The sequence below is a fragment of the Diachasma alloeum genome, unplaced genomic scaffold (assembly GCF_001412515.2).
Source record: "Diachasma alloeum isolate Michigan unplaced genomic scaffold, Dall2.0 Dall_scaffold_00178, whole genome shotgun sequence".
Taxonomy (NCBI): Eukaryota; Metazoa; Arthropoda; class Insecta; order Hymenoptera; family Braconidae; genus Diachasma; species Diachasma alloeum.
In genome coordinates, this window is record NW_021680344.1 from 3,832,936 (window position 1) to 3,859,629 (window position 26,694).

The following is a 26,694-nucleotide window of genomic DNA, read 5'->3' on the forward strand; positions in this document are numbered from 1 at the left end:
CCGCTGAATACGCTTGACCTTGCGTAAATTCACCTCCGAGGTGGTTCAATTAGCATGTTTGCATGATATTCCATTTCATCACCTCCGGGTAATCAACATGCTTCCTTAATAATACTCCGTAAAATTTAATTACTTGATCGTTGCGATGTAACTGAACTAAATTCACGGCGTTTTAATTTAGGACAAGAATATTTCTTGTCGTCTTAAAATGAGACGTTTTTCATTTTCATAATGTCTGGGAATGAAAGTACGTTTGAATGCATGTCTTAATTTCTCAATCTGAGACACTAAAAATGATTGAATTTGTTGACACAAACGTCTCAAAAAGAAGACAAAAGTGCCTGAATGTTAAACATTAGTATTTCAAAAATAATATCTTCCTTCAATTGAACAATGAATGAAAAACTATTCAGTTCAAATGATTCACGAAATAAATTCAAACTTCTCACGTACGACTGGGGAAAAACCACACGGACTTTTTCTCTCCCATAAATAAAAGAAGCAAATTGAAATACAACAAAGTGAATATGCAGGAGAAAAAAACAAGATTCAGCCATCGATTCAATACAAAAAATAGCCACTGATAAAATATTAATATCAACACGCTCCGGAGCTCGCATAAATATGTAATAACCCGAGTAGAAGTAAGAACGCTAGATACATATTGCAGGAACTGAAGAGAAAGAAAAAAGAAAACATAGCCGAGAGCTGGGGGTATATGCTGGCGACATCGAAAAATTCTTCAAAGCCTTTCAATTATTTAAACTCGCAAGAGTTGAGAACATCCCCTCTGAGTACATCACTCCACTCTCGTTAAGTGAACAACCTAAATATTCCAATTTCTAATTTTTAGATAGAAGTTTTTTATGAATTACTTAACCAACCCAGAGATCGAGCTTTTGAAAATGTGAAAATCTTAAGGAATTCCAAGGGATTTCCTTTAATAAAAAAATCCAGTGTAGAGTTTTTTGACGCCAATCCTATTCGATGTATTGTGTCATTAGGTTTTTTATAAATGATGATAACCTACATTAAAGACGTTACGATAATACTATATTATATTATATTCTGTCCTATTCTAAAAAGAACATACACTTAAAGTCGATAACTATCAATATCTCGCAAGTCTGTCACGCTGATTCCTCATTGGTTCCAGTCGTCTGAGGTAGCAAAGTAATTCATAATTAACTTAATTTTGAGATTTTCAATTATGATTGATATAATTACAGCTCGCCGTAGCGCGCGTTCGCTCTCGTATCTAGAAAAAAAACAAACAACTCCTGCTGGAAAATGTTTCTAAGGACCCTCAACCCCCTAAAAAATCACCAACCCCCTGGGAAACGCATTTGAGGGTAGTAGAAGGAGAGATGATATCCATTGAGCCCCACGCAGAAGGACATACGCGCGCGGACTGATCTAGTCATTGAAAATTCATAAATTCATAGGAAAATGCATGGAAATTAAATTTCAGTTCAATTACACTATGAGAATTAACAGAAATGAGGAAAATTGAGGTGAAAACCCTGTTAATAGGATACAGAGTATTCTTAAATGGAATAATTGGACTGAAATGTCCATTCCATTGATTTTTCCATGAAATTTTCAATTTCCAATGTCCTAATTTCATTAAACTCGCATTGAAATTTAAAATTTTCCCAAACAAATCCAGTTCAACATCCCCCCCCCCCTCCCAAATGTCAATTCAACTCTCCATGAAATTCCAATTTTTTCTTCTCCCCATGAACCCCAGCAGTTGAAAAACCCATTCCTCATCAGCGATTACTGGATACGAAACACAACTGGAATGAATCGTCATGTGTTATACCGTACGAACGTACATAATACTGAAACCGGAAGTCTATGATTCATGGCAATCCCACCGGTCCATCGGTTATCCCCCGGTGCAGTACGTTCCTTGTGGCTTTTCCCTCCCTCTGACTCCTCTATCTCCCGACAGAGCCCTCCGGTGAATCGACCCACTGGACAAAATGCTATTGAGCGTCCTCGACAGATTGCGTATGATCCCAACGAATGAGTATCGCAGACGAATCGCCCAAATCCCCCTCGTCCGGAGCTGCAAGCCGACCCAATACCCTATTTCCCGGGTATATCGATCATGACCAATCGTCTTTATGACACAACTTTTTAAATTGAAAATGTGAAATGAAACATTTCAAGTATATTGTGAACAAAAACTATTACGATTGTTATTATTTTATTGAATTTTGGAGGAATAAATGGTGAAATTTCAAATTTTTCCCGAAATTTGTTCATGAAAAATCCAATAGAATTTACGGTTTTTGCGGAATTCCTTCGACTTACTCAAATTTTCAATTAATCAGAATTTCAAGAATAGATTTACCTAAATTTTACTCATTTCTGTTACTCTTCAGGGAATAATTGAACTGAAATTTAGAGTTTTCATTCATTTTCTTCATCAAATTGAGAATTTCCAATTACGAAATTTCTTGAAATTTCAAAAGAATTGTCACTCGAAAAAAATTCCCAACACATCTATCACAAATTTAATTTTAAAAATTGTCAAATTGTAATTTTTTGAATTAGGAAATTTCTTGAAATTCCATTGAAACTATAACTTTATCGAAATATCTAAGAAATGAATCGTAAATTTCACCAGAAAAATGTCCGCAATAAAATCTAATTCCTGATTTTCATGATTTTTTTCATCAAATCGTGAATTTCCAATTACGAAATTTCTTGAAATTTCAGAGGAACCGTCACTCGATAAAAATTCCCACCCCGTCAATCGCAAATTTCATTAAAAAAAAGTGTCCCTAGTGAAATTCAAAGCTAATCAGCAGTATGGATCACGCTGGAAAATAATGGGATCGCCGCGCCCTCGTCCGAATATTTTGATCCGCTGATTAAATTGTTGTAATAGGAAAAGTTTCAACTGTATCCCCAGAATCTAAAGCACAACAGAGAGCCCGGCAAGATGCTCCAACGAGTCAACAAGCCGAGGAAAGAGAGCGTTCAAGCGAATTGGAAAGTTGTTTGGCCGGAGTTTCAGGGACTTTGTTCATTCTCAGCTGTATTTTAGGTTATTTCCTCTCATTTTTTTGTTCGTCCAGGAAGTTTCGAGAGTCCGGGGAGGGAGGGGGGGATGAGTGAAGGTGTACGAGGCTTGATTTTTCTCCAGTTTTATCCAGTGCCACGGGAATGTTCCGGTGGGAGGCAGGAAAAATGGCTCAAGGTCACGAGCTATCGATTCACCCCGATGTCACTGAGCGATGGGGGCTTCCGGCTCGTTTGCGTCATCATTGCCCTTGTTTTTTCAATCTTGTTTTTCCGCACTTTGGAGTAACAAAGGCACTCAACAGAGTTGACAAAGTGAGGGGCTGTTTCCAACACGACATTCGTCACTTCGTAATGAGGGAGGGTGGAATGAATGATTGATACTAATTCGGAAATCATTAGGGGGGCTTCGCCCCTCGGCACTCGAATTCTTTTTTTAGGAAAATAATAACAAATCCACGGGAGTTATTGTATTTTATTCGGACTAATGTGCGGCCCGTGTCACCGCTGTAGAAGAATTAGTGTCTGGAATCATAATGCTTTTTTGCCCCCTTTTTCAAGACATTTTTGAAAGCCCGAGTTGTAGACCCGAGTTTGTGGCAGAGATGTCAGACAAGATATGAATGTTTTTTTGGGCTCAAATGAAAGAGCGGGTCGAGAAATGGCGTGCTAGGGCCTCTAAACATGACAAATGTCTCTAAAGATGGTGTCTGTTTTTAATTGAAAAGTAGAGTTGTGACAACATTGTCTAGGAGGACAATGGGGTCTAGGAGTATGTATAGAACATTGGGGTCTAGGAGTCTCTCCTGGTTCAAAACCATCTTTGGAGGCATCAGCACGCCATTTCTCGACCCGCTCTTTCATTTGAGCTCAAAAACACATTCATATCTTGTCTGACATCTCTGCTACAAACTCGGGTCTTCAACTCGGGGTTTCAAAATGTGTTTCCAAATACTTCATTCATTTTTTCACTGATAATTTGAATCACATTAAAAACAGCTATCATGAAGCAGAATTTGAAGAATAAAAAAATTTTTGTGGTTAAAAATACTTTTCCTTACAATAATATTTAAGGTTTTTACGTCCTTCTAATCTTGCAACGATATTGTATTCGAATTAATTTGACATCTCCCACATTCATCACCCTTTCCACCCTCTCAATAAAGTCAAAGCTTCAATAAATTGGAAGAAAATGGAACAGTCTTCAAGTGTCTTGAATTAAGGCTAAAAAAATGTCTTAAATTTGGTGACTTACATTTCCAGACATTATGAAAGTGTCTCGTCTTTTTACATCGCGTCCTTCTTGACACTGGACTGACCGAGCCGAGACAAATAAACCCCACGTATGCCGAAATGCTCCCCGAGGAAGCACTCCAAGTGTTTTTTTTTTCCCTCGAAATCGAGTGAGGCAAGATGAGAATGGGGATGTCTATAACCGGTAACACGATGCTACAGCTAATGCGGTATATTTTCGCAATATTCCGAACTCTCGGGTGTCACATGGCGGATGGCTGAGGGCTCAGGAGTATTGCGTTACGTTTTACCGGGATAGAATGAAAGATGCGGTATGAAGGTACGCATCCGGCTTTCCGGAAAGACTAACCGCGAGCATCATTTTCCCCAGGCGTATGAGGAACATCTCCACTTTTTCCCTGATGCAGCCATCATCAAACCACTTATCCCCATGTCTTCGATCGTCAATATTTCCCTAACCAACGACGCAATTGGGACGCCTCAGAGCTCATTTTGAAGCTTGAAAAAATACCTCGAAAGTGAAAAAAAAATCGGGAAATTTCACTTTGCCCTTCTTGAGTTATCGACCGTCAAGCGCAAGAAATGATGAATAATTGTCGACTGATATCGATACATCTCTCAATAAAACAACCCCATAAATTTCCTCCCCTTCCGAAATTACAGCAAGGCCCCCATAATCCCCAGAAACCCATATAAATACCTCGACTAACGACTGTACTCAATAACCAAGCGCTTCAATATCACCGAAACGATTCAGATCCATTGAAATGGCTGCGGTGTAGACTGCAGAATAGGTTTGCCTGGTTAAGAGGGTGGTCTTCCGCATGACGGCTGCGAGGGAGGTGGATGGTATACCCTGAGTATGACTGAAATTACGAGAAACCGTGACGAAATGAACGGAAGAACAGAGATGGGATACACGGTTGTACGCTGGGTGTGAGGAAAATGAGACAGTTGGGTCTGACGAGAGCGGTGAATCGTGACACAGAGAGACTACCGGGTATTTATAGTTGACTCCGGGTATGAAACTGTTAATACAACTTGAGATATTGGTGAATGCGACTTGGAGGAATGTTCATGGATTTAGGGAGGGAATGGTTGCTGTTGATAATGTCTAACAGTCTTATACCCGAGTGGAAATTCCGGTCAGGTCTTGATCAAGTTTGGATCAGGTTAGACCTGACCACTGATCAGGTATTGATCAAGTTGACGGATCCGATCTTGATCAGACATGTAACGCCTTCAAACCATTCAATGCATGGAACAGATACAAATAAATTTGATTAGCTCCAAAAATAATTTTTAAGCGGAGATACTCCCTAATATTGCCGGAATTTTGAATCCGAATGGGAAAAATTTTTTTGTTTAGCGATTGGTTTTCTGCAGGAAAACAATAGAAACCCCTCCGCCTCACCTCCTACATTTCCTCCTCGCCCCATTATCCTTAATTTGAGATACCAAAATTGACCGGAATTAGTCGACACAAAACGTCTTGAGAGAGACGACAAAAGTGTCTCAATATCAGACTAGTTTTACCAGCAAAGATACATTGAATTATGAGGAGATGAATGACAAATCCATCAGGAAAGACGAGTGAATCTAATTCGGCAGACACATTCAGGAAAGATTATTCCCACTTCTCCGGGGATGTTGTCCCTTTTCCGCCCCGGATACCTCATTCCCTTCACTCTCCGGAGAATTGCCATTTTCCAGTGACTCCATCATCCCGACCCTGGAGATATCTTCCGTCCTCATTTCCGAATCGTCTTAGAGCTGATGTGCACAATTGTCGATATACGTTGACCTCTGGTAATGATATTGTTTGTGTGCTCTCGTTGTTCCCTCGTGCATTATTACAAACAAGCACTCATGGATGGAGTATTTTTAATGATCACGATGACCCAGACGAGTCGAAGTGATTCTATGCTTACAGGGGAAATAAATGAAATTATTTTCCTCATTCGAAATTGACATCTTTATGGAGAATATTATTAGTCTCCCAACCTCACTTTTCTCATGCTCCACCATCAACTAATCGTCTAGGATTGCAAAATATAATGATTAAAAACAGAATAACTCGTGATGAAATCAGTGTAATCAAGTCCTCACCGTAAAAATCCTCAACAAATCGTACTAATCCAATCCCGTAACTCCAAACCAACAACTATCTTCCATTGTCACATCAGGAGACACTTGAAGAATCATGATCGTGTAGCAATCAGTACGGGTAATTACCCCTGTTTATGGCCCTACGATAGAGGGCTCCTAGTTAGTCTCTCCAAAGCCCCCACCGAGATATCACATCGGCTTACAACCGGAAATCGATAGTCTCGGTAGATCTGGAGGAATCACATTTGGGATAGATTATGTGCATGCGCGTAAAGATCCAATCCCCCAGTTGTCATGGGTATCAACTTTATCGACTGGAATACGAGGCGATTTAAGATCGTCCAGTTAACCTCATCTCGCTTCAAAAGTCATTACGTAATCCCTATGAACTCATTTAAAGAGTTCAATTTTTTTTTTTCGTTTCACTTCGTCTTTCCGGGAATTGTCTTTCATTAAGTTCACTCAAGAGAAAGTGAACATGGAGACAAGTTTCTAATGAATGTCTATCGCAAATTCTGAGATGTTTTCAGAAGAACTTTTTGATCACCTTCAATCTCTTTAAAATGACTCCTGATCTATCCGATTCGGTTGACTACCAAATTCCATGATGTCTTGGCGAATCAATGTTTCTCTGGCACTCGTTCGTTGAAATATTCCATTAATATTCAAGGAATACATCAGGTTCAGATAGTTTTCAGTTCTGACGACGGAAAACACCCCATAAATTCACACTACTCCTGCGAAACCACTAAAATCTGAATAAAGCGACGATGAGATAGGTGAAACGACGAATGACACGTAATTGTCACCTCAATTGCAGCTCAATGACGTCCACCCAGTGTCATTAATTCCCTCAATTCATCCTTACACACATGGCAATACCCTGGTCTATTCGCAACGGGAGTTAATAGCCACCAACGCGCGAGGATTCTTTCATTCTCCGATTTGAAAAGAACGGAAAGCGTTTTCTCAATTTCCGAGTGGTTTTGACCCAGTTGCATAACTATTCCGAATATTACAACATCGGTCAACAGCGCTTCTGGCGGTGGAAAATATGCACCTTCTATGACCAATTATAGAAGTGAATGCGGCGCACGTGACCCGATTTGAAGATGGAATTCAAGTTTTTTTTACGATTTTGAGGGCCGAATGGAGGTCACGTGCGGTGCTTGCGACCTCTTTCGTTATCGATTGTCCTGCAGTGGCACACGTGGTACAGGAGAAAAGAAGATACAAGAGATAATATCGGGGGGCTTCAGCCACCGGCAAAACAATAATTTGTTGAAGATAATATTAAAAACTCAATTTGTCTGTCATGTCATTCCATCGAATTCTGTATTTCTGAAGTCCGTCTGAGTGCAATGCTAAATAAATTAACAATTCTTCATCCCGAAAAAAAACAAATCCATATTTAGCTCCAATTCCCGAAAATTCCCGATATTTAGCCGTTCCAATTCTCCGACAATTGAATATAGAAAGCAGACAATTTGAATATAAATTCAGCTGACGCAGATTGAAATACATTTTTACCGAGAAATAATTTGCCGCCTGATCGATTCCATCCAATACCGTAATTCAAAAATATCTGTGTGCTGCTGCATCTCATGAAATCGTACGTACGATCAAATGCGTGAATGCCGAAAAGGTTGACTATATTACGTGACATTTTCATATGGCGCTTCCTCCAGCGAAAAGACCGACGCGATTTATATGCTAATCGGTGATACTCATTTTTTTTTCACCCCTGTATCAGTATTACCATAACATCAATTCGAAACGTCTATCGATGATGGAGCTGCCGAAATACGAGTTCAAACAGTCTCTCGGGCGATTGGCTATATCCACACATTTACATTGAACCGGCCTCGTTAGCATATTCACCCAAATGTGAAATGCATCTTAGGTGAAGGCTGTGAACTTCCGAGTGGATCGATTCCATCGGGCTGATTATAATCTGATGATTCAGCACGTGATGAAGGTAATTGAAATAATTATTTTACAACTCTTCACGTTTCTAAATTTGAATTCTTGATGGTTAATTTATCCTTTTCCTTTTTCCAATTCAAAACAAGGCAACGAATCACTTGATTACATGATAGACGTATGAAAGATTTTCATTATCAGTACGACCTAAGGCTGTCATCTTTGATATCATCTAATTTTGAATAGAGTTCTGCATCGGTTGGTGGTATTATTCATGCAGAAAGTTCAATCAATAACTAGTTGACAAGAGCTCCAAGATCTGAAACATTTAACTTCATGGGCTCCAACATCTCTTCATTCTCATGACAGCTGTCATATTTTCAAGCTGAATTCAATTCATCTAAATGTGGAATGCATTCTAGATGAGGGCTGTGAATTTCCGAGTGGATCAATTCCATCAGGTTAATTATAATCAGATGATCAAGCACAGAATGAAGATAATGCAAACAATTATTTTACAGCTCTTGCATCTCCAAATTTGAAGCCTTGCTGGTAAATGTATCAATTTCCTTTTCCCAATTCAAAACAAGGCAACGAATCATTTAATCATATAATAGAGTACTGCATCGGTTGTTGGTATTATTCATGCAAGAAGTTGAATCAATAACTATTCGACAGGAGCGCGAAGATCTGACATATTCAACTTCATGGAATCCAACATCTCTTCATTCTCATGATAGCTGTCACATCTAAATGTAGCTAAGTCGTGAGGGCTAGGATGTATTTAGCCCTCACTACTATGAACTGTCGAGTGAATCAATTCGATTTAGTTGATTATTATCTCATAATTAAGCGCGAGATAAAGACAATTGAAACAATTCCTTTACAGCTCTCGATATCTCCAAGTTTAGGGTCTCGATGTAAATTTCGTCCAATTCGAGACAAAGCAGCGAATCACTCAATCACTCGATCAAACCCTAACTGCCTCATCAATACGACCTATCGTCCAATTTTGGATAGAGCACCGCATAGCTGTCAATCTCTCACCTAAAGATTCATGAAATCGTCCGTCAACAGCTTGACGTTCTATCACCCAAGCCAAACCAACCTCCAATCATCTTGATCAATATTTTTTTATCAATTATCAAGTAAATTGGTGTCCAACTCCGTTCAAAAATCCAACACCTCCAACATCCCCGAATTCAGTCTCAATCTCTTCATTGATAATCCGCCTGTTACCACCATCCGCCTAAATCCATCCCGATACAATGGTTTTGTCTTCAGTAACCCACCGATGAAACCCTAGTATTTGATCACCCTCGTGGAAGCACTGTTGACTCGTACGTGATAATTGATTAGCAATCGGCTCACTGAATCTTTCAGCGTTTGGTGTCAATAGTGATTGATGAATTATTACACCGAAACGGTAAACGTTGTCTCCAATCAGATACACCATTGGCTCCTCAGGGGGGCCACAGTTCAGCCTGTCTGCGCATTGAATGCCCATAGGGCTAGAATTTATGGGAGGGCACTAATGAATATCAGCTTTGACCTATGCAATACCTATTCGTTAAATGCCACCCTTACGTGTACTGTTTCATCTGCGATCGGATGAATCAAAACGAGAATTTGAATGTGATTTGATTAAATATACTCTTTAATCATGGAACACTGAAATGGCCCTTTACAAATTTGGCCAGCCAGCCTCAAAGACTTGAGCGACGATTACGCGGTCTGACCACTGGCTGATTGATCCTGCGGTGCCCACAAGGAAGTGCCGGTGGATTCCTCGTAGATTGGATTGAGTCTCGGACTAAATCTCCCAACTGGTAATGGACAATTCGATGTGGTCGACGATACGGGCATCTCAATCCAGGAAGCTATCGGCCAGATTGGACGCGAAAAAATATCCTAAAGCTTTCACCGGCTTTCGGGTGACAGTTCTTTTGCCAGGGAGACTATTCATGGTCGAATAGAGTGATGACATTGTTGCAAAGTTTTATCAATTACTGCCACTTGATGAAAATTACCAACAATATATGAACATCATGAGGGATTTCCAGAAAATTTGATGAAGAATAAGTAAAATAAGAGAAATTAATCCAAATTAAGAATTAATTACGTCGCGATGAACACTTTCCCGACAATTCCGCATTACATCACCCACTAGCCACAGTTGATACTATTTTCCTCCAATACATGACGGACTAGTTCTGAGAAAGACCCAAGTGAGCAGAATTAGTCACTGCAATGGAATGCGTAGGGGACCCAGCAGCGGTTTGAGAACAATGTGCCGTTGCAAATCGCAATTACATTCGGATACAGCCAACAAAACCACGAGCTTCATTATTCCATGATATATTTGATACCCAAACATATCACAAGCCCCCAGAGATTACATTTAAAATAACACATCGATATTGTTGTACCCTCGAATTTATTTTGTCATATTTTTACACTGAGAAATTAAATTTAACGCTTTTGTGCACATCTGCACCGGGAAAACAGACTCGTACCCCATGCATCGAGCGCTGTGGATGCAATCATAAACATCTTTATCGCAAATAACGACTGTAGTGACTCGAAATATCGCGCCAGGGGCGGATGTACTATGGGTAAATACATTAGGACGAGACGTATGCAAATGGAACACGCTCGATTACTGATGTCGTGTGTTCGGGTGATGTACCATATGAGGACGATATTTGGAGAGCCCGGAGTGGTGAGGATCGATTCGAGTCAACTCGAGGATTTTTGTGAATACATGAGGAAGAAAACTATTCTGGAGGATATCTATTTGTATTTAAGTAACGGAATTTCCGAGGGGAACTGTCTGAAATTCAGACGCTTTTGCCGACTTTGTTAAGACGTTTACGATTAAGTGCATTCTAAACATTCTAGGTGTCTTGCTCGAGGATCTATAGTTTCAACTCAAGATGTCTCATTAGTCTTTCGGAATACTTGATTCATTTTCTTCTCAATCATTTTTTTAAAGGCATTTTAAACCCTCTGGTTTACTCCGCCATCTACCCTCTACCTAATCTTGCGGCTGTGGCCGACTTGCTACACTGGACCGCATTTGCTCCCGCGAGAGACGGAGGAAACCACAGAAAACCTCCGTCGGTACAGTCGATTCCTCTATTAGGAACCTTCCACTCGTCCAGAGCCGAGGTGAGACGGACCCCACCAGAATCCGCCCCAGGCGAGTCCCTTAACCCCCTTTACCGGAAGTAAAGGGTCCCCCCCAGTCGGAATGCGAAGCCCAGCGCCACCCTTTCGAGCCCCCAACCCCTGTTTCCAGAAGTTAAAAAACCCGATCGGACTGGGATTCGAACCCACGACCTCCTAGTGGCCAAGCCGAACTAACGATTTAACCACCGCGACCATTGGACGTCGGTTTCTCAATCATTTCTTCACTGATAATTTTGGTTTTACGTTAAAAATAGCGGTCATCCTGCAAAAGTTGAAGGAATTTAGGAAATTGAGGGTAAAGAATTTTTGTGATGAAAAATATTGATAAAACGTATTTTTTCTTGGAATAATATTCAAGGTTTTTACACCGTTCTCATCTTGCAATTTACTGTGTTTGAATTCATTTGATATCTTCTACCCTCATCACCCTTCAAATCTCTCAGTAAATTCAGAACTTCAAGAAATTGGAAGAAAATGGATAAGTCACCCAATACGTCTTGATTCCATGTCTCAATGGGGTTAATGTCCCGTCCTAGTGCCGCCGTCATAAATGACTACTGTCTTAAAATGTCTTATCCGATTAAGATATGCATTCTAGACATTCTAGGCGTCTTGCTCGAGGATCTATAGTTTCAACTGAAGATGTCTCATTAATCTTTCCGGATACTTGATTCATTTCTTTCTCAATCATTTCTTCATTGATAATTTTGGTTGCGTTAAAAATAGCGGCCATGAAGCAGAAGTTGAAGGAATTTAGGAAAATGAGGGTAAAGAATTTTTGTGATGAAAAATATTGATGAAAAGTATTTTTCCTTGGAATAATATTCCAGATTTTTACTCTCTTCTCATCTTTGCAATGATTCTATATTTGAATTCATTTGACATCTTCCACCCTCATCACCCTTCAAACTCTCTCAGTAAATTTACAACTTCAACAAATTGGAAGAAAATGAATAAGTCATGAAAAACGTCTTATGATTCCGTGTCTTAATGGGGTTAATGTCCCGTCCTAGTGCCGTCGTCATAAATGATTACTGCCTTAAAATATCTTGAATTTGATGATTTGTATTTTAAGACATTACATCACGTCTGATGTCTTGAATGTCCTGAATGTCGTGAATTAAGACAGCTTGATGACAGCAGAATTCCCCATAAAAATAAAAAATCCCACAACTGTAACATTTCGATTCAACATTCGTCAATTCCATATTCACCGAACTATTCGATTTGCCCCCGTCAATCCCTCCCTCATCGTTCTCCCGTTGACTTCCTCACCGCATACAAAAGGTGCACGCAGTAACCGGATGTGTCACGCATTTTAGAAAATCGATAGTCACTCGGCCAAACAATTCGTCCAATCGATTTGCGGACGAATGGCAGCTGTCATGCTGGTGGATATAATGCAATCTACGGGATATTGTCCTACGTGACACTTCGACGCATGGGCATGACTGCGTGCAGCCTCCTCTTACGGATAATATGGAGGGAGAAAATCTAAGAACATTGATATGTTAGACATGAGAATTACCGGATGTTGGACCTCCCAGGTTGATGCGTCACGCATTCTTATTAAAGATCCGGGGCAAAATGGGCTCTTGCTGTTATTAATAAATTTCTGTCGCATAATGAACAACTCCAAATTGTCTATTCTCTCTTAACATTTTTATGTTATGAATAAATAATGAAAATTTTTTTTTAATTTTCAGAAACTTCTTTACGTTTTTTCCATTTTTGAGAACATTATCATTTTTATTATTCTATTTTGTTTTTATTTCCACAAAGTCCACTCCGAATTTCATCGAAAAGTTTTCAACAGTACAACCTCCCCTTTAAGATTTATTTATTTCCCATTCTCCGGTTGATACCGGATTCTCCAATGAAAACAAAAACGAGAGAGTATAACAAGACGAATCGAGAAGAAAAGTCGCGCAGTGGAGTATCCCCCGACAAGCTTCAATTAACCAATTAGTATCGTTCGACTACGTCATCGGAGTCAATTGCCCCGCACCCGTTGATTGGCCTGAATTACGTTTTCGAATAATTTGTTGTTCTTTCCCCCTCGCCGTCTTCACATCACTCTCAACACTGAATTCCTCACCATTTCTACTCGCAATTAAATATGATAAAGCGAGAATGATTCATCCGCAGAATCCACATATGTGACTAGGAGGAATGAAAAAAATTGGGTCTTCAACAGGTCTTAATTCAAGACATTGGGAGGTGGAATCGTAAGAACTTTTTGGTGACTTATCCATTTTCTTGCAATTTATTAAAATTCTGAAATTGTTGAGGAGGTTGGAGGCACGGAGAGAAATGTTCAGTGAAAATTACGGAACTCACAGTTCGCTCACCGATTACGAAATCGATTCGGAAAATTTAAGTGATGGTATCGTAATTTTTCACAGGCAATTCAGATAAAAATTACGGAACACTCTCGAAAAATTCCGTGACGGTTCCGTAAAGTTTCGTACAATCATATTTCGCTCCAGAATTACGGAAAAGATACGTAATTTTTATTGAATATTTCTCTCCGTGAGGGTGATGAGGGTGGGAGAATTTAAACACTATCATTGTAAGATCAGAATAGCGTGAAACCTTCAGGATATCCACATATCGTTTACAGTTTCGTGCAGATCATTCTATAGATTCAACCATTTTCAATCACGAGACCGAACGCGCGCTATAGCGCGATGTAATTGTAACAATCATAATTGAAAATCTCAAAATTAAATTAATCATGGATTAAATTTGCCGCCTCAGACAACTGGAACCAATCAGGAATAAGCGTGATAGACTTGCGAAATATCGATAGTTATCGACTTTAAGTGTATGTACTTTTTAGAATAGGATCAAATGTGTCAATTAAATTGCGTGAGAAATTTTTTTTTTCAATCATGAGTATTCAGCGTCAGTAAATGTAATTAAAATTACATTTTGCACAGAATTATTGTTTTTTAAACATTCGTTGTTCATATAAATAAATAATTAAAATTGTTTAAATTTTCGGAAACCTTATTTTTTTGAGACATGACATCGATTTCTTGTAAAATTTTGGATACAAATAAATATTTTTTTAATGAATTATTCATAGAAAATGCTTATTTCATTAATCTTCCTCCAAAACTAAACTTTCTAATTTTGTTTCAGATTTAAAAAATGTTTTCTAATGGTTCAATATCAAAACTTCAAAGTTTAAATGATATAATCATTGTAAAATGTCCAGAAACTTTTGGGGTTAAATGGGACTCAAATGAAAGTTTCGATGTTCAACTACAAAAGTAGAAAAAAAATAGCGAAAGTACTTGGATATTCTTAATCGCAAAAATTCGTTCACCCTTAAAATTCTGCTTCATGACAGATATTTTTATCGTAACTTAAACAATGACTGACAAAATCATTGGCTCTTTTCACGCAACATCATTAATGCATGTCTTAATGTCTCAATTTAATGATCCAACTTTTCCTGCTCCACACAGTAAAAAATCCCGTAAAAATCCCAAAAGTCGAGAAGTCGCAGCCAATACGTAATGGAATCTCCGCTGGATTAGCCCGTGAATAGTGCCTTTTGTACTTTATATACCCGTATATAAGTACAAACTGCAACGTAGGAAGCGAAAATATAGACTAAAATGGGACAATGTGGGGGCGGGGGGAGGAGAAACAACACCGGAACGTCGAGCGTCTTTGTTTGGGGCGTGTGTGCGCGAAACCGTTTGTTCAAAATATCCGTCCAGAGGTATAAAGATGAACTCAACTATGTATCAAGAAAACATGTGGGTGCCTATATACAAGAGAGAAAAATGTTGAATGAAACTTAACGATGCGGGATCGCTAATGTTTTTTTTCAATATGTGAGAATATTTGAGATGAATATTCCATCCCTCCCCTCTGCCCCCAACATGCTAAGGCATAAAATGTATCCTAAATCAATTATGAAACCAACGAAATGAATTCACAAAACGCTTTATGAATTTAAAACATTTCTTGGAAATTTTTACCCAGTGACAATTCCACTGGAATTTCAATGAATTTTGTCATAAAATTTTGTAATTAAATCTTCATATCTGATATTCTCAGTAAATTCTGAATCATTTTTACGCCATAAAGTCGAATTCAATGTCAAAGAAAACTCAATCGAGAATTCTAAATAATTGATAGATCGACATCAATCATTAGATCATTAATATTAAGCCAAGTTGCAGCTTAAAATAATTAAGGTTTATTCGTCTTCATTGATATTTGAAAAATAATAAAATAATTGATAACCTAAATTGTCAATTGACTATTGAAATTACCAAAGCCAAATAATCGTCAATCTTTCGAATTCAATTATTGACTGATAGAATAATTCGAAATGTGAATATTTAATCGACGATTAATTTAATAATTCAAAATCATTGCGTAATATTAACCAATCGATTAATTCAAAATTTACCACTATTTAAAATTTATGATTATGCCGATGTCTGAAATAATATAAACTCAAAACGTCACGTCACATTCGAACCGAAAAATGAAAGTGAAACCTTGGAAAGAACTATGGGAAAACACGTGGTGAAAATTTCTCGCGCCCTTTGAATCGGCAATGTCACTCAGAAATAAATATTTTCTGGTGTTAATGTAGCAGTGTGCGAATCCACATCTCCTCGCGGCAAAAAATAATCACTCGGTGGAGTCGACATACGGTTCGTCTCCAGGGTTATTCTCCCAGCGAGATCCACAATACGATAGGAATGAAATAAAATGAAATAGCAACGGGGGGGGAAAAAACTTCTCTGAAACAATGTGCGCTGTAAAAAAGTTGCGGATAAAGAGAGATGTGTTTTTTTCTTCTGTGATGTGTACTTTTATTTTCATAACATCGTATCGTACACACTCCAGCTCTGAATTTATTGTATATCAAACACATAGTCTACATAACTGGCGCTGTAGCGGAAGTTGCGGGACGTACCCAGCAGCGCGACGTTTTTGTCGACGAGAGGCTCACCACGTTTGACTCATACGACATGCAAGAGTCAGGCGCCTACGTACACATCATTGATTCGAGATTAATGAATGGTAATGCGCGGGAATTCAGTCGTGCTGTTCATGCAGTTGGAATGATATCAACACGGCACTGAGAATTCAATTTTTTTTGCGGATTTATGTCCGTAACAAGTGGTTTCAGTACGTCATTTCGTTAACAATGTGTGTTTATTCTTTTTTTTTCAGTAAAATCAGCCGATATCGAGATTGGGATTGTTCGCTGATTTTTTATTCACATTTTGTCATCAATTGATTTTGACTTGAGATCGGTTTTTAACGAATATAGCGAAACGGAAGGGAGATAGCGGAATTATTGTTAGGACCTATCTTGAAGTTTATGAAATTTCCGATAAAAAATGTCTTATGAGATTTTGCCGTGGAATGATGCATCATCGAGATAATTCCACATTTATCGATATTTAAAAAATCTAGTCGTTCTGTTTGTAACGTTTTCCCACTCAATGCACTCCGAAACTTTGATAATAAAGTCCCATTAATTGTTTGCAAACTCAAATATTCGATGGTAATATTGATAGAGGGCAATCTAAAAATTATAATTTCCTTCAACTTCACCATCAGAGATGATTGCAGTTTAATTTTTGTTTGAACACTCGAGAAATCAATTAATTGAATTATCTGACATTTCCCAGAATTATTAGTTAAACATGAAGATAATAAGCGTTATAGAATGATGGGCTTTGCTTCTGAAAAACATCTATAAGTGTCCATAAAATATACTGCACTTGACAGTTTTTTTTTGTTTTTTAATTAAATTGTGAATTCTCAATGAAAAAGTTCCTTGAAATTTCAATAAAACTGTCACTGGAACTTCTCAAATACTCCATTGATTGAAAGCTTAAGAAAATTGACCTGAAATTTACAGGCTCGCGATTTTTTCACCAAATCATGAATTCTCCATGTTCAATAATAAAGAGGAATGGGCTTTGATTTTAAAAAACACCTATAAATGCCCATAGGATATACTAAACTTTACAGTTTTATTTGTTTTTTCATCAAGCTATGAATTCTTAATGAAAAAATTCCTTGACATTTACAGATCCTCTCGATTTTTTTTACTAAATCATGAATTTTCAAAGTTCATTAATAAACAACAATGGGCTTTGATTTTGCAAAACGCCTATAAATGTTCACAAAATATGCTAAAGTATTCTTTGTTCTTTCATTATAAGTTCTCAACGAAAAAATAGCTTGAAATTTCAGTAAAACTGTCACTTTAACTTCCCAAATGCTCAATTGATTAAAAATTTCACAATATTCACCCCAAATTTACAGACTCCCTTGATTATTTCACCAAATCATGAATTTTAATAAAGAACAATGGGCTTTGATTTTGAAAAACACCCATAAATGTTCATAAAATATGTTCAAAAATTTTGAGGAATTCATCTTCCATACCCTTTAACCCAATTCCCGTATTTTTCATCCCATCATCTCAACGTGGATGCCACCTGGCTGACGACACCTGCGAGACGCGTAAAATGATGAAACCCGGCAGATGCTTCCGCACCCACCAGACCTCCGTGTCCCCTCTCTCATCATCAAATTGCCCCCCCCCCCCCTAAATCAACCACCACTCCCCGCCGCAAGAAAAAAAAAAAGGCGCCAGTCATCGCCCAATGACTCATCCATTCGTGACGAAATAAAGGTAATTGTAATGGAGTTACCGAGTGAAATAAAAATACGCAGAGTTATGGGACATTTTTACGAGACAATAAAACTTTCCGCCGTGATCAACGTACGTTTTTTACTCCTCCAAGAATCTATTAAAGGCTGTTGACAATAAACTTGATTACCAATTACCCACCGACAACAAGACAATTTCTGAATAATGACGACAGTAAAGTGGCGATATTGTTCACTCAAAGTTTGACTTTTATGCGGTGATGCGTTCCAACATCCAATGTGGAGATATATGAGGAAAAACCAATGGCAATATCAATTTATGAAGTGATGTAACAGAATATCAGGAGATGAATTCTTCGAGTCTAGTCGACTGTTCGATATAAAAAAAAGATTCTGAGACTATTCGCTTCATAAAAATGAGGAAATTGATGGGATTTAAGAATTGATTTCACTCAAGAAATTGAAGAAATTTGACGCTTCAGGTGATGAAATTGAGAAAAAAAAATTGAACGTGAAAATTAAGACGTTTTTGGAAATGAAAATTTGTTCAAAAGTAGGGAAACGCTTCATGAAATTTTTTATCAATTTATAATTCCACCCAAATTTCAAGAAATTTCATTTCAAATTCACAATTTGACGAAAAAATCAATAAAAACGGTAAATTTCAGTTAATTGATTCCAAGAAAATCCTCAAAATTCAGTAAAATATATTCTTAAATTATCAATCAACTACATATTCCTGTTCTGATCTCAAAAGACTAAAAAATCGCGATTGACGGCATCAAATCAAAGAAAAAGTCCAAGAAAACGTCAAACAATTCCGAAAACAAATTCTCTCACGAAAACACAGTGAAGTCTTTCCTCAGTATCTGTATAAATTTTCTTCAGAATCCGCAATGATGATTCATAATTTTAATCACAAAAGAATTTTAGTTCCATGATTCCACGAAAATCCTCAAAAATCACTAGAATATATTCTTAAATTATCAATCAACTAAATATTCCTGTTCTGATCTCAAAGACTAAAAAATCGCGATCGATGGCATTAAATCAAAGAAAATTTTTAAAGAACGACGAAAAATTCAAAAAGAAAAATTCTCTCATGAAAAGTCTTTCCTCAGTATCTCTATAAATTTTCTTCAGAATCCGCGATGATGATTCATAATTTCAATGACAACTCAATGAGTAATAATACCCCGCCGCAGATGAATACTCAAAGATGACCCATACCCACAAAGATCAATGAATCCGAAGGACAAAAGGATGTTTCAAGCCCAAGGACACGCCAGCTAAACTGGCAACACAGTATACCCATGTCAGCATTTAACCTTGAACGTTTTACGGTGAAATTTCGCCGGCGTAAAACGTGCCCAATGGTCCATTCCGCAATAGTCTAAATAATAATATCAACTCCCCTCTGAATTAATTAGTCACTCACCTCAGATAAATCCGTATCCTCCTGCATTCTGTCGAGAACAGTCGGCGATTTCGGCTGAGCTTCTGCATTCCAGGTGACAATAGACACCACCACCATTGCAATTGTCACGAGTGACAGCATCGAGCACATTTTAACACTTGATAAATGTCAATGAATAATGTCGAAAACTCACTGTTACCACTCGCACTTTAATATCACTGATTCGATTAATCCAATGATCAATTAACGGTGGAGAGGTTTTTAATCACGGAAATAATCTCACACTGAAACAATTTATTCGAAACTTTTTTTAGAACTCGTTTTCTCGGGGATATTCAACGCGAAACCGACAACACGAACCACTCGACACGACGGCGGACGAGCGACTGCGCTACCTCGCGGCGCGAGCGCTGGAATCAACCGGCAACTGTTCTGTTTACAATACGCGCAGTACAAGATGACTTGGCTGATGTTTACGATTTTTCTAAACACGGGCTGAAAAGATAGGGATGGGAATATCGTGGAGAGTTTGTGGGCATTTTTAGGGGAGCTACAGTGAATTTGATTTATGGGGAGAGTTGTTTAATTTCAAATTTCAGTGAAAATTAAATGGGGAATTTGACAAATTGATTTTTTAATTAAAACGTGAATATTTAATGTTGAATTACGGTACATTATCCGTTCATTGGGAATTCAAACATGTTTTCATAGGGATTTTCCTAATTTTTTTCATCAAATTGGGAATTTTGAATTGTAAACTGTCGGATGTTTACGATTTTTATAAACACTAGGTGAAAAGAAATGTAGTTTACGATTTTTCCAAACACGGGCTGAACAGAAATGGATGGGAATATTTTGGAGAGTTTGTGGGCATTTTTAGGGAAGCTAGAGTGAATTTGATTTTGGGGGGGAGTTGTTTAATTTCAAATTTCAGTGAAAATTAATTAGGGAATTTGACAAATTGATTTTTTAATTAAAACGTGAATATTTAAAGTCTAATTACGGTACATTATTCGTTCATTGAGAATTCAAACATGTTTTCGTAGGAATTTTCCAATTTTTTTTTCATCAAAGTGTGAATTTTTAATTGTAAACTGTCGGATGTTTATGATTTTTATAAACACTAGGTGAAAAGAAATGTAGTTTACGATTTTTCTAAACACAGGCTGAAAAGAAATGGATGGGAATATCGTGGAGAGTTTGTGGGCATTTTTAGGGGAGCTACAGTGAATTTGATTTATGGGGAGAGTTGTTTAATTTCAAAATTCAGTGAAAATTGAATGAGGAATTTTCCAACTTGAATTTTTAATTGAATGTGAATATTTAACGTCAAATTACGGTGAATTATCCATTCATTTAGGATTCCAATGGGATAATTGAGTTGAGTTTTTCATCAAATTGTGAATTTTTAATTGTAAAATGTCTCATGTTTACGATTTTTGTAAACACGGACTGAAAAGAAATGGTTGAGAATTTCGTGGAGAGTTTGTGGGCATTTTTAGGAGAACGACAGTGAATTTGATTTATGGGGGGTGTTGTTTAATTTCAAATTTCAATGAAAATTAAATGGGGAATTTTCCAAATTGAATTTTTCATTAAAACGTAAATATTTAACGTTAAATTACGGTGAATTATGCATTCATTTAGGATTCAAACATGTATTCACGGGAGTTGTTCTGATTTTTCAATTTAATTGTCAATTTTTAATTGTAAAATTGTAAATGTCAGAGGTGAATGTGATTTATGCGAGTTTTTTAATTTCAAATTTCACTGAAAATTCAATGGAGAATTCGCCAACTTGAAGTTTTAATCAAAACATGAATATTCAACATCAAATTACCCTGAATTATCCATCAATTGAACATTCAAACATCCATTCAACCGACTTTTCCTGATTTCTGATAATTTAAATAGGCTAATTTAGCTCAAATTCAGAGTGTACATTGATGTTTTCATCAAATTGTGGATGTTGAATTATAAAATTACCGAAATTTCTGTGGAACTGTCATTTGATAAAAATTTCCACGAAATGAACAGGAAATTAAAACAAAAATTGAAGTGAACTTCGATTTTCAATAGAAGCATAAACGTTCAGCGCCAAATAACGCTTAATTTTCAGTAAATAAAAAAATCATGGATCCATTTTACCTAAATTTTCCTGATTTCTATTGTTTTCCATAAAATAATTCAACTAAAATTCTCCATTTCCCTTGACTTTTCCATCAAATCGTAAATTTTCAAGCTAATAAATGAATAATAATTTCCAACAAGTGCGGAAATGCTTCAAAAAAGTAGAATAAATAAAATAAATATGAAGTTCAATAGATGGAACTGAATTTTTTTTTATGCAGTACGAAGTGTAAAAAAACCTTTTGACAGGTCGTGTTGACGAGTCGGTGGATAACGACGGACTGCAGACCCTCGTGATGGCGCAGGGGAGGGGTGGACGCCCCCTGCGCCCCTCGGGTGGCCCCGCCCTTGGCTATTCGCGGAGGTCTTGTGTCTTTGTTGCAGGGGATACACATCGCTGGGTTTTGGCGCTCACGTGTGTCGTGGGTACACTGGCCCCAAGTGGGGAACACGTGACGTACTCCGATCGACGCCAGTTACGTTGGTGTTCTTTCAAACTGTTTGTTTATTTTTGGGGGAATATTTCCATTTTTACTGGGGATGTCAAGAGAAGTGGAGCTGGGGGAAACGGCGCGTTGTTTTATTTACAAGTGGAGTGATGAATTTTTTTGTTTAATTTTAGTTTCCTGAAACTCGGTTTATTTTTCGATGAATTCGTAATGAGGGAACAAGTTATTTATTAATGAAATATAATTTCGTTTTTAAAATTCATTTCATTGATTAGATTTTTTGCTATTCTTTCAGAAATTTCCGGTAAAATTGCTGGGAATTTTTATCAAGTGACAGTTCAAATGAAATTTCAATAAATTTCTTCGTTGATAATTCACAATTTAATAAAAAATCAATAGAAATTTTCAATGAATTTTAAATTCTGCGAAAATTAGAACTAAATATTCACGTTTCGTTTGAAAATTCACCGAAATTTTTTGTCCCTTTGCTGCAGAAAAATGTAAAATTACCTTGAATTAACAATTAAATCATAAATTTCACGATTTTTTCTACTCAAATTAAATTCAATCCCACAGTTAATTATAAAATGCAACAATTTCCACTTTCCATTTTCCTCACCAATAAATTATCTAAATAAGGACTGTGAATAGGTACATACCATCCTGAATAGTTGAAACCGCTCTCAAGTGTCACTGAAACCCCAAAACCTCGGTCCCATTGGTCCATCAAAAATACGTGGAACGTCGAGTGGAACTTTCTGCTTTCACTCAACGCAGTTTACGATTTCAAAGTATGAATGCACTGGCTCCATCGTTTCGAGGACTCTGTGTATATAAAGGGAATTCGTGATCACGAATAACGGTAGGTCTAATTGAGTGCGAGTCTCTGGTTCATACCGTGCGGATAGGATAGTGATTAATTTAGTATCGAAATAAACTCAAGTGAGAATTCATTTGGGGTTGATGAATGATTAATTTCGTGTACTTGAAATATTTCCATTGTAATAAGTGTAAAAACAAATATGAGTCCAAATTAAGAAAAAATACCTTTCCCTATCGGGGAGTTAAGAAACCCATTCATTATAAATATTGTTATTGGTCTCACGTATTTCAAATTATGAGGAGCGATTAACCACTAATTTGGAAAAATCAAGAAGTTTTAATTTTCACTCCACAAATTTAACTGAAAGGCAGCATTTGGTCTTACATGGAGAAAAATATAACTCTGCCCCAACTTTTTTCATCCAACTTCTGATTATTTTCCACCTTTCGTATTTTTTTTATTATTATTATTCTGTATTTTATTCTAGTTTCACAACTACCCCGGCACTCAACCGCTCATAATCACCTGTGGCCTTCGTAATTTTTAATTACCTCACTCTGGAAGCAAACAAGCATCATGAAAAATGCCCTCTTCTTTACTAACCATATCTCATGGTCTGGGGGGGCTTTTTTAAAGCTTCTTCTGCGGGCTTTTATGCCATTTTGTTTTCTTATTTTTGGGGGATTTTTCCTCTCGTATCTTTGAAGAATGTCGGCCAACCTGGATTCTTTTCATGGTTTTATGATGTGAGGGATTTTATGAATTCAGGGATAATTAGGTGAGGAATATAACCTCAATATTTTTTGATCCATAAAATTGGGGGAAATAAAAAAATGAGATGGGAATTTTTTCAATTTCACACAGAAAAAAATTCTAATTCAACAGATGAGAATGTTATCTTCCCTTCTTGAGTATATTAATAACTTACAGTTACTCTGATATTTCAGGGAATTTCGTCATTGAAAAATTAATGAAAACTGCGAATTTCAATTCAATTATTCAATAAAAATAGACTAATTAAATTGAAACATGTTGAAACTTTTTAAAAGTGCAAACTATCTGATCGTCCGCTTCTTTCCAGAATTACTGAGCGCTTAAAGTACATTATAAAGGTCGTGATACATCGCTGGGGAATATTAACAGAGTCAGGTTGCACAGGTTCATGCAAATTTTGCATTTTCCGATAAATTATAACACGAGGATTATCGGATCATTTACATCACGGGACGATAAGCCCTGCGAATTTATTATGACTCCAGAGGAGTGACGTGATACTTCAGATACTTCAGACTGAAAAAAAAAAATCCCTCTCCAATCAATGCTACATTATTCGGATCAGCGATATTTTCCCGTTGTAAGAGAATTTCATATTAAATAAGAATATCAAATATAAAGATTAGACTAAGAAGATTTTAATTTCACTGGAGACAATTTCCCGTTGCTATTTTCATTTGTAAAATATCGAAGATATTTTCCACTGAAGTAAATAAAATGACAGAACAAAGAGGAGTTTTTTCGATGCAAAGTCTGACTTCCTACGCTAAAAATGAAATATCTCTCGAGGAAGCAAAAGAATTCACTCTCCATGTTTTCGCAGAATAACGAAATATCCTCCACTGAAAAGACTGTATGTACATTGAAACAGTGTCTCGGGGGGAAAGGGGTCGCCGGAGGAAGTGGTTGAGCATGCACTTTGCACCCCCGCGTGCCTCAACCAAAACTCAGATCGTGCTTTCCAACACACTACGGAGCAGGTACATGCCGAAGACGCATTAATATTAATGTTTCGGGATTTACAGCGACACACCATCGTCCGTAGGTGGAATGTATGTTTACAAAATACAGTCTTGTGCACACGTGTGCATGTGTGGAGCACTGGATTGTATAAATTTATCTTTTGATATGGAGGTTGTCGTCACCCGGAGGGGAGTCTTGTGTCAAGGGAACTTGTTTTAGGTGTGGGACTATTGTGGGATTGGTACTTTGCAAATGAGGTGCTTCTTCACTTTGTTTGGGCTTCAGTGGTTTTAGGAAAACATTCGGTGGGAGTTGTATTGAAATTTCATGGGAAAATCGGCGAATTTTTAGTTTTTGAGGAGTAGGAAGATGAGAATGCCTCAACACACTTTAATGTTCAATCGAAATATGAAATGAAAATTTACAATTTTCGTTGATTTTGCCATTAAATTTTGAATTTTCAATGTCAATGTCAATGTTTTCAATGTACTTTTATTGAAATTCCACGGAAAAGTCATGAAATTTTAAATTTTTGAGGAGAAGGAAGACGTGAATGCCTCAATATACTTAAATGTTCAATCAAAATATGAATAATCAGTCCTAAATTACGCTAATATATTCCTTTAATTTACAACTTCTGTTGATTTTCCCATAAAATTTTGAATTTTCAATGTTAAAATTCCTTGAAATGTTAGTGCAACTCTAATGTGATGGAATTTCTCGAGAAATGGATGGGCAAGAATGTTTAACAGTGTAGATCAATTTTCTTTAATTGTGGATAATAAATATTCAACTGAATTAGAAAATTTTTTAGCAACAGAAAGACGAGAATTCCCGCACTTGTTTGAATTTTCAATCAAAAGATGAATGTTCAGTCCCACTGACGCTGAAATTTCAATCAATTGAAAAATCTAGAATAAATTTACCGGAATTTTGGTGAAGTCTAAAGAATTTCATGGAATAAGTGAAAGGAATTGAATGCGGAATTCTTCGAGCATTCAACCAGAATGAGTAATTTTTTAAACAATCGAACTGAAATACTTATGTCGGTGTCTATTCAAACGCTCCACGGTAACTTTGACCGTGGATATACGGGACGTTTTCCCGCGGATTCAAGGTAATTTCTACCGTGGATATATGGGAGATGGTGGACCCTCAACTTTTACTTCTCAAATTAAATCTAGACAATAAACTAGACACATCGAATCAATTGATAAGTGACATGCAGATAGTAGAGTAGTGAATAACTTTCTCAAAATATTAATTCGTTGAATACGAATATCAGTCTAGATTAACACAAATAAAAAATGAAAAAAATAAATAGTTGACAAATACTTTACTAAACGCAAATGAATGATGACATAAATATTTCTTTACATTTTATGTGAACCTTTTCTCAACAATATTCATACACTGATAGAATGATTCATTTATTCCAAACGCGATTCGTTAACTATTAATAAATGGTAGAGTTGAATATGACCAAATGAATATTCGTTAATAGTTAACGAATGGTTCAGTTGAATGGCGAAAGTCAAGTCANATATACATTCGTTAACTATTAACGAATGAACATTTGGTGGGACCGAATAGACCCTAACCTCCAACCAAAATCCATTCGTTAACAATAACTAATCCGTTCTATCAGTGTGGTTCTGATTGGACGTACACAGGTCTTTCAAGATCACTCCAGATCTAGATTGACCTGGTAAGTCCTAATCAGTTCTGCGACGTACTTTTCAGGAAACCTTTCGAATCCTCAGTTCTTTTCGGCCCTGAGAAGTCCTCTTCTGTACTACCGAGACGGCGGGATTTCACGAGGGGGGGAGGGGAAGGCATGCATGCAGAGGGTTGAAATTTGTAGCCAACGAGGAGAGAGGGTTGCAGAATATATTTAGCCACCCTCATCTCTCCGTTTGCAGNAAGGGGAAGGCATGTATGCGGAGGGTTGAAAT

General features: G+C 37.1%; 1 protein-coding gene across 5 annotated transcripts in view; it reads right to left on the minus strand.

Annotated features, from left to right (window-relative positions):
• The window catches only part of LOC107039792 (fasciclin-1), a 210,072-nt gene extending 190,103 nt beyond the window's left edge, over positions 1-19,969 (minus strand). For all 5 annotated transcript variants that reach the window (XM_015259626.1, XM_015259620.1, XM_015259612.1 and 2 more), the window contains exon 1: positions 19,622-19,969. In XM_015259626.1, coding sequence (XP_015115112.1) covers positions 19,622-19,750 — 129 coding nt within the window. In that variant the 5' untranslated portion in view covers positions 19,751-19,969. The remainder of the gene's footprint in view (positions 1-19,621) is intronic.
• Between the last annotated feature and the right edge of the window lie 6,725 nt (positions 19,970-26,694).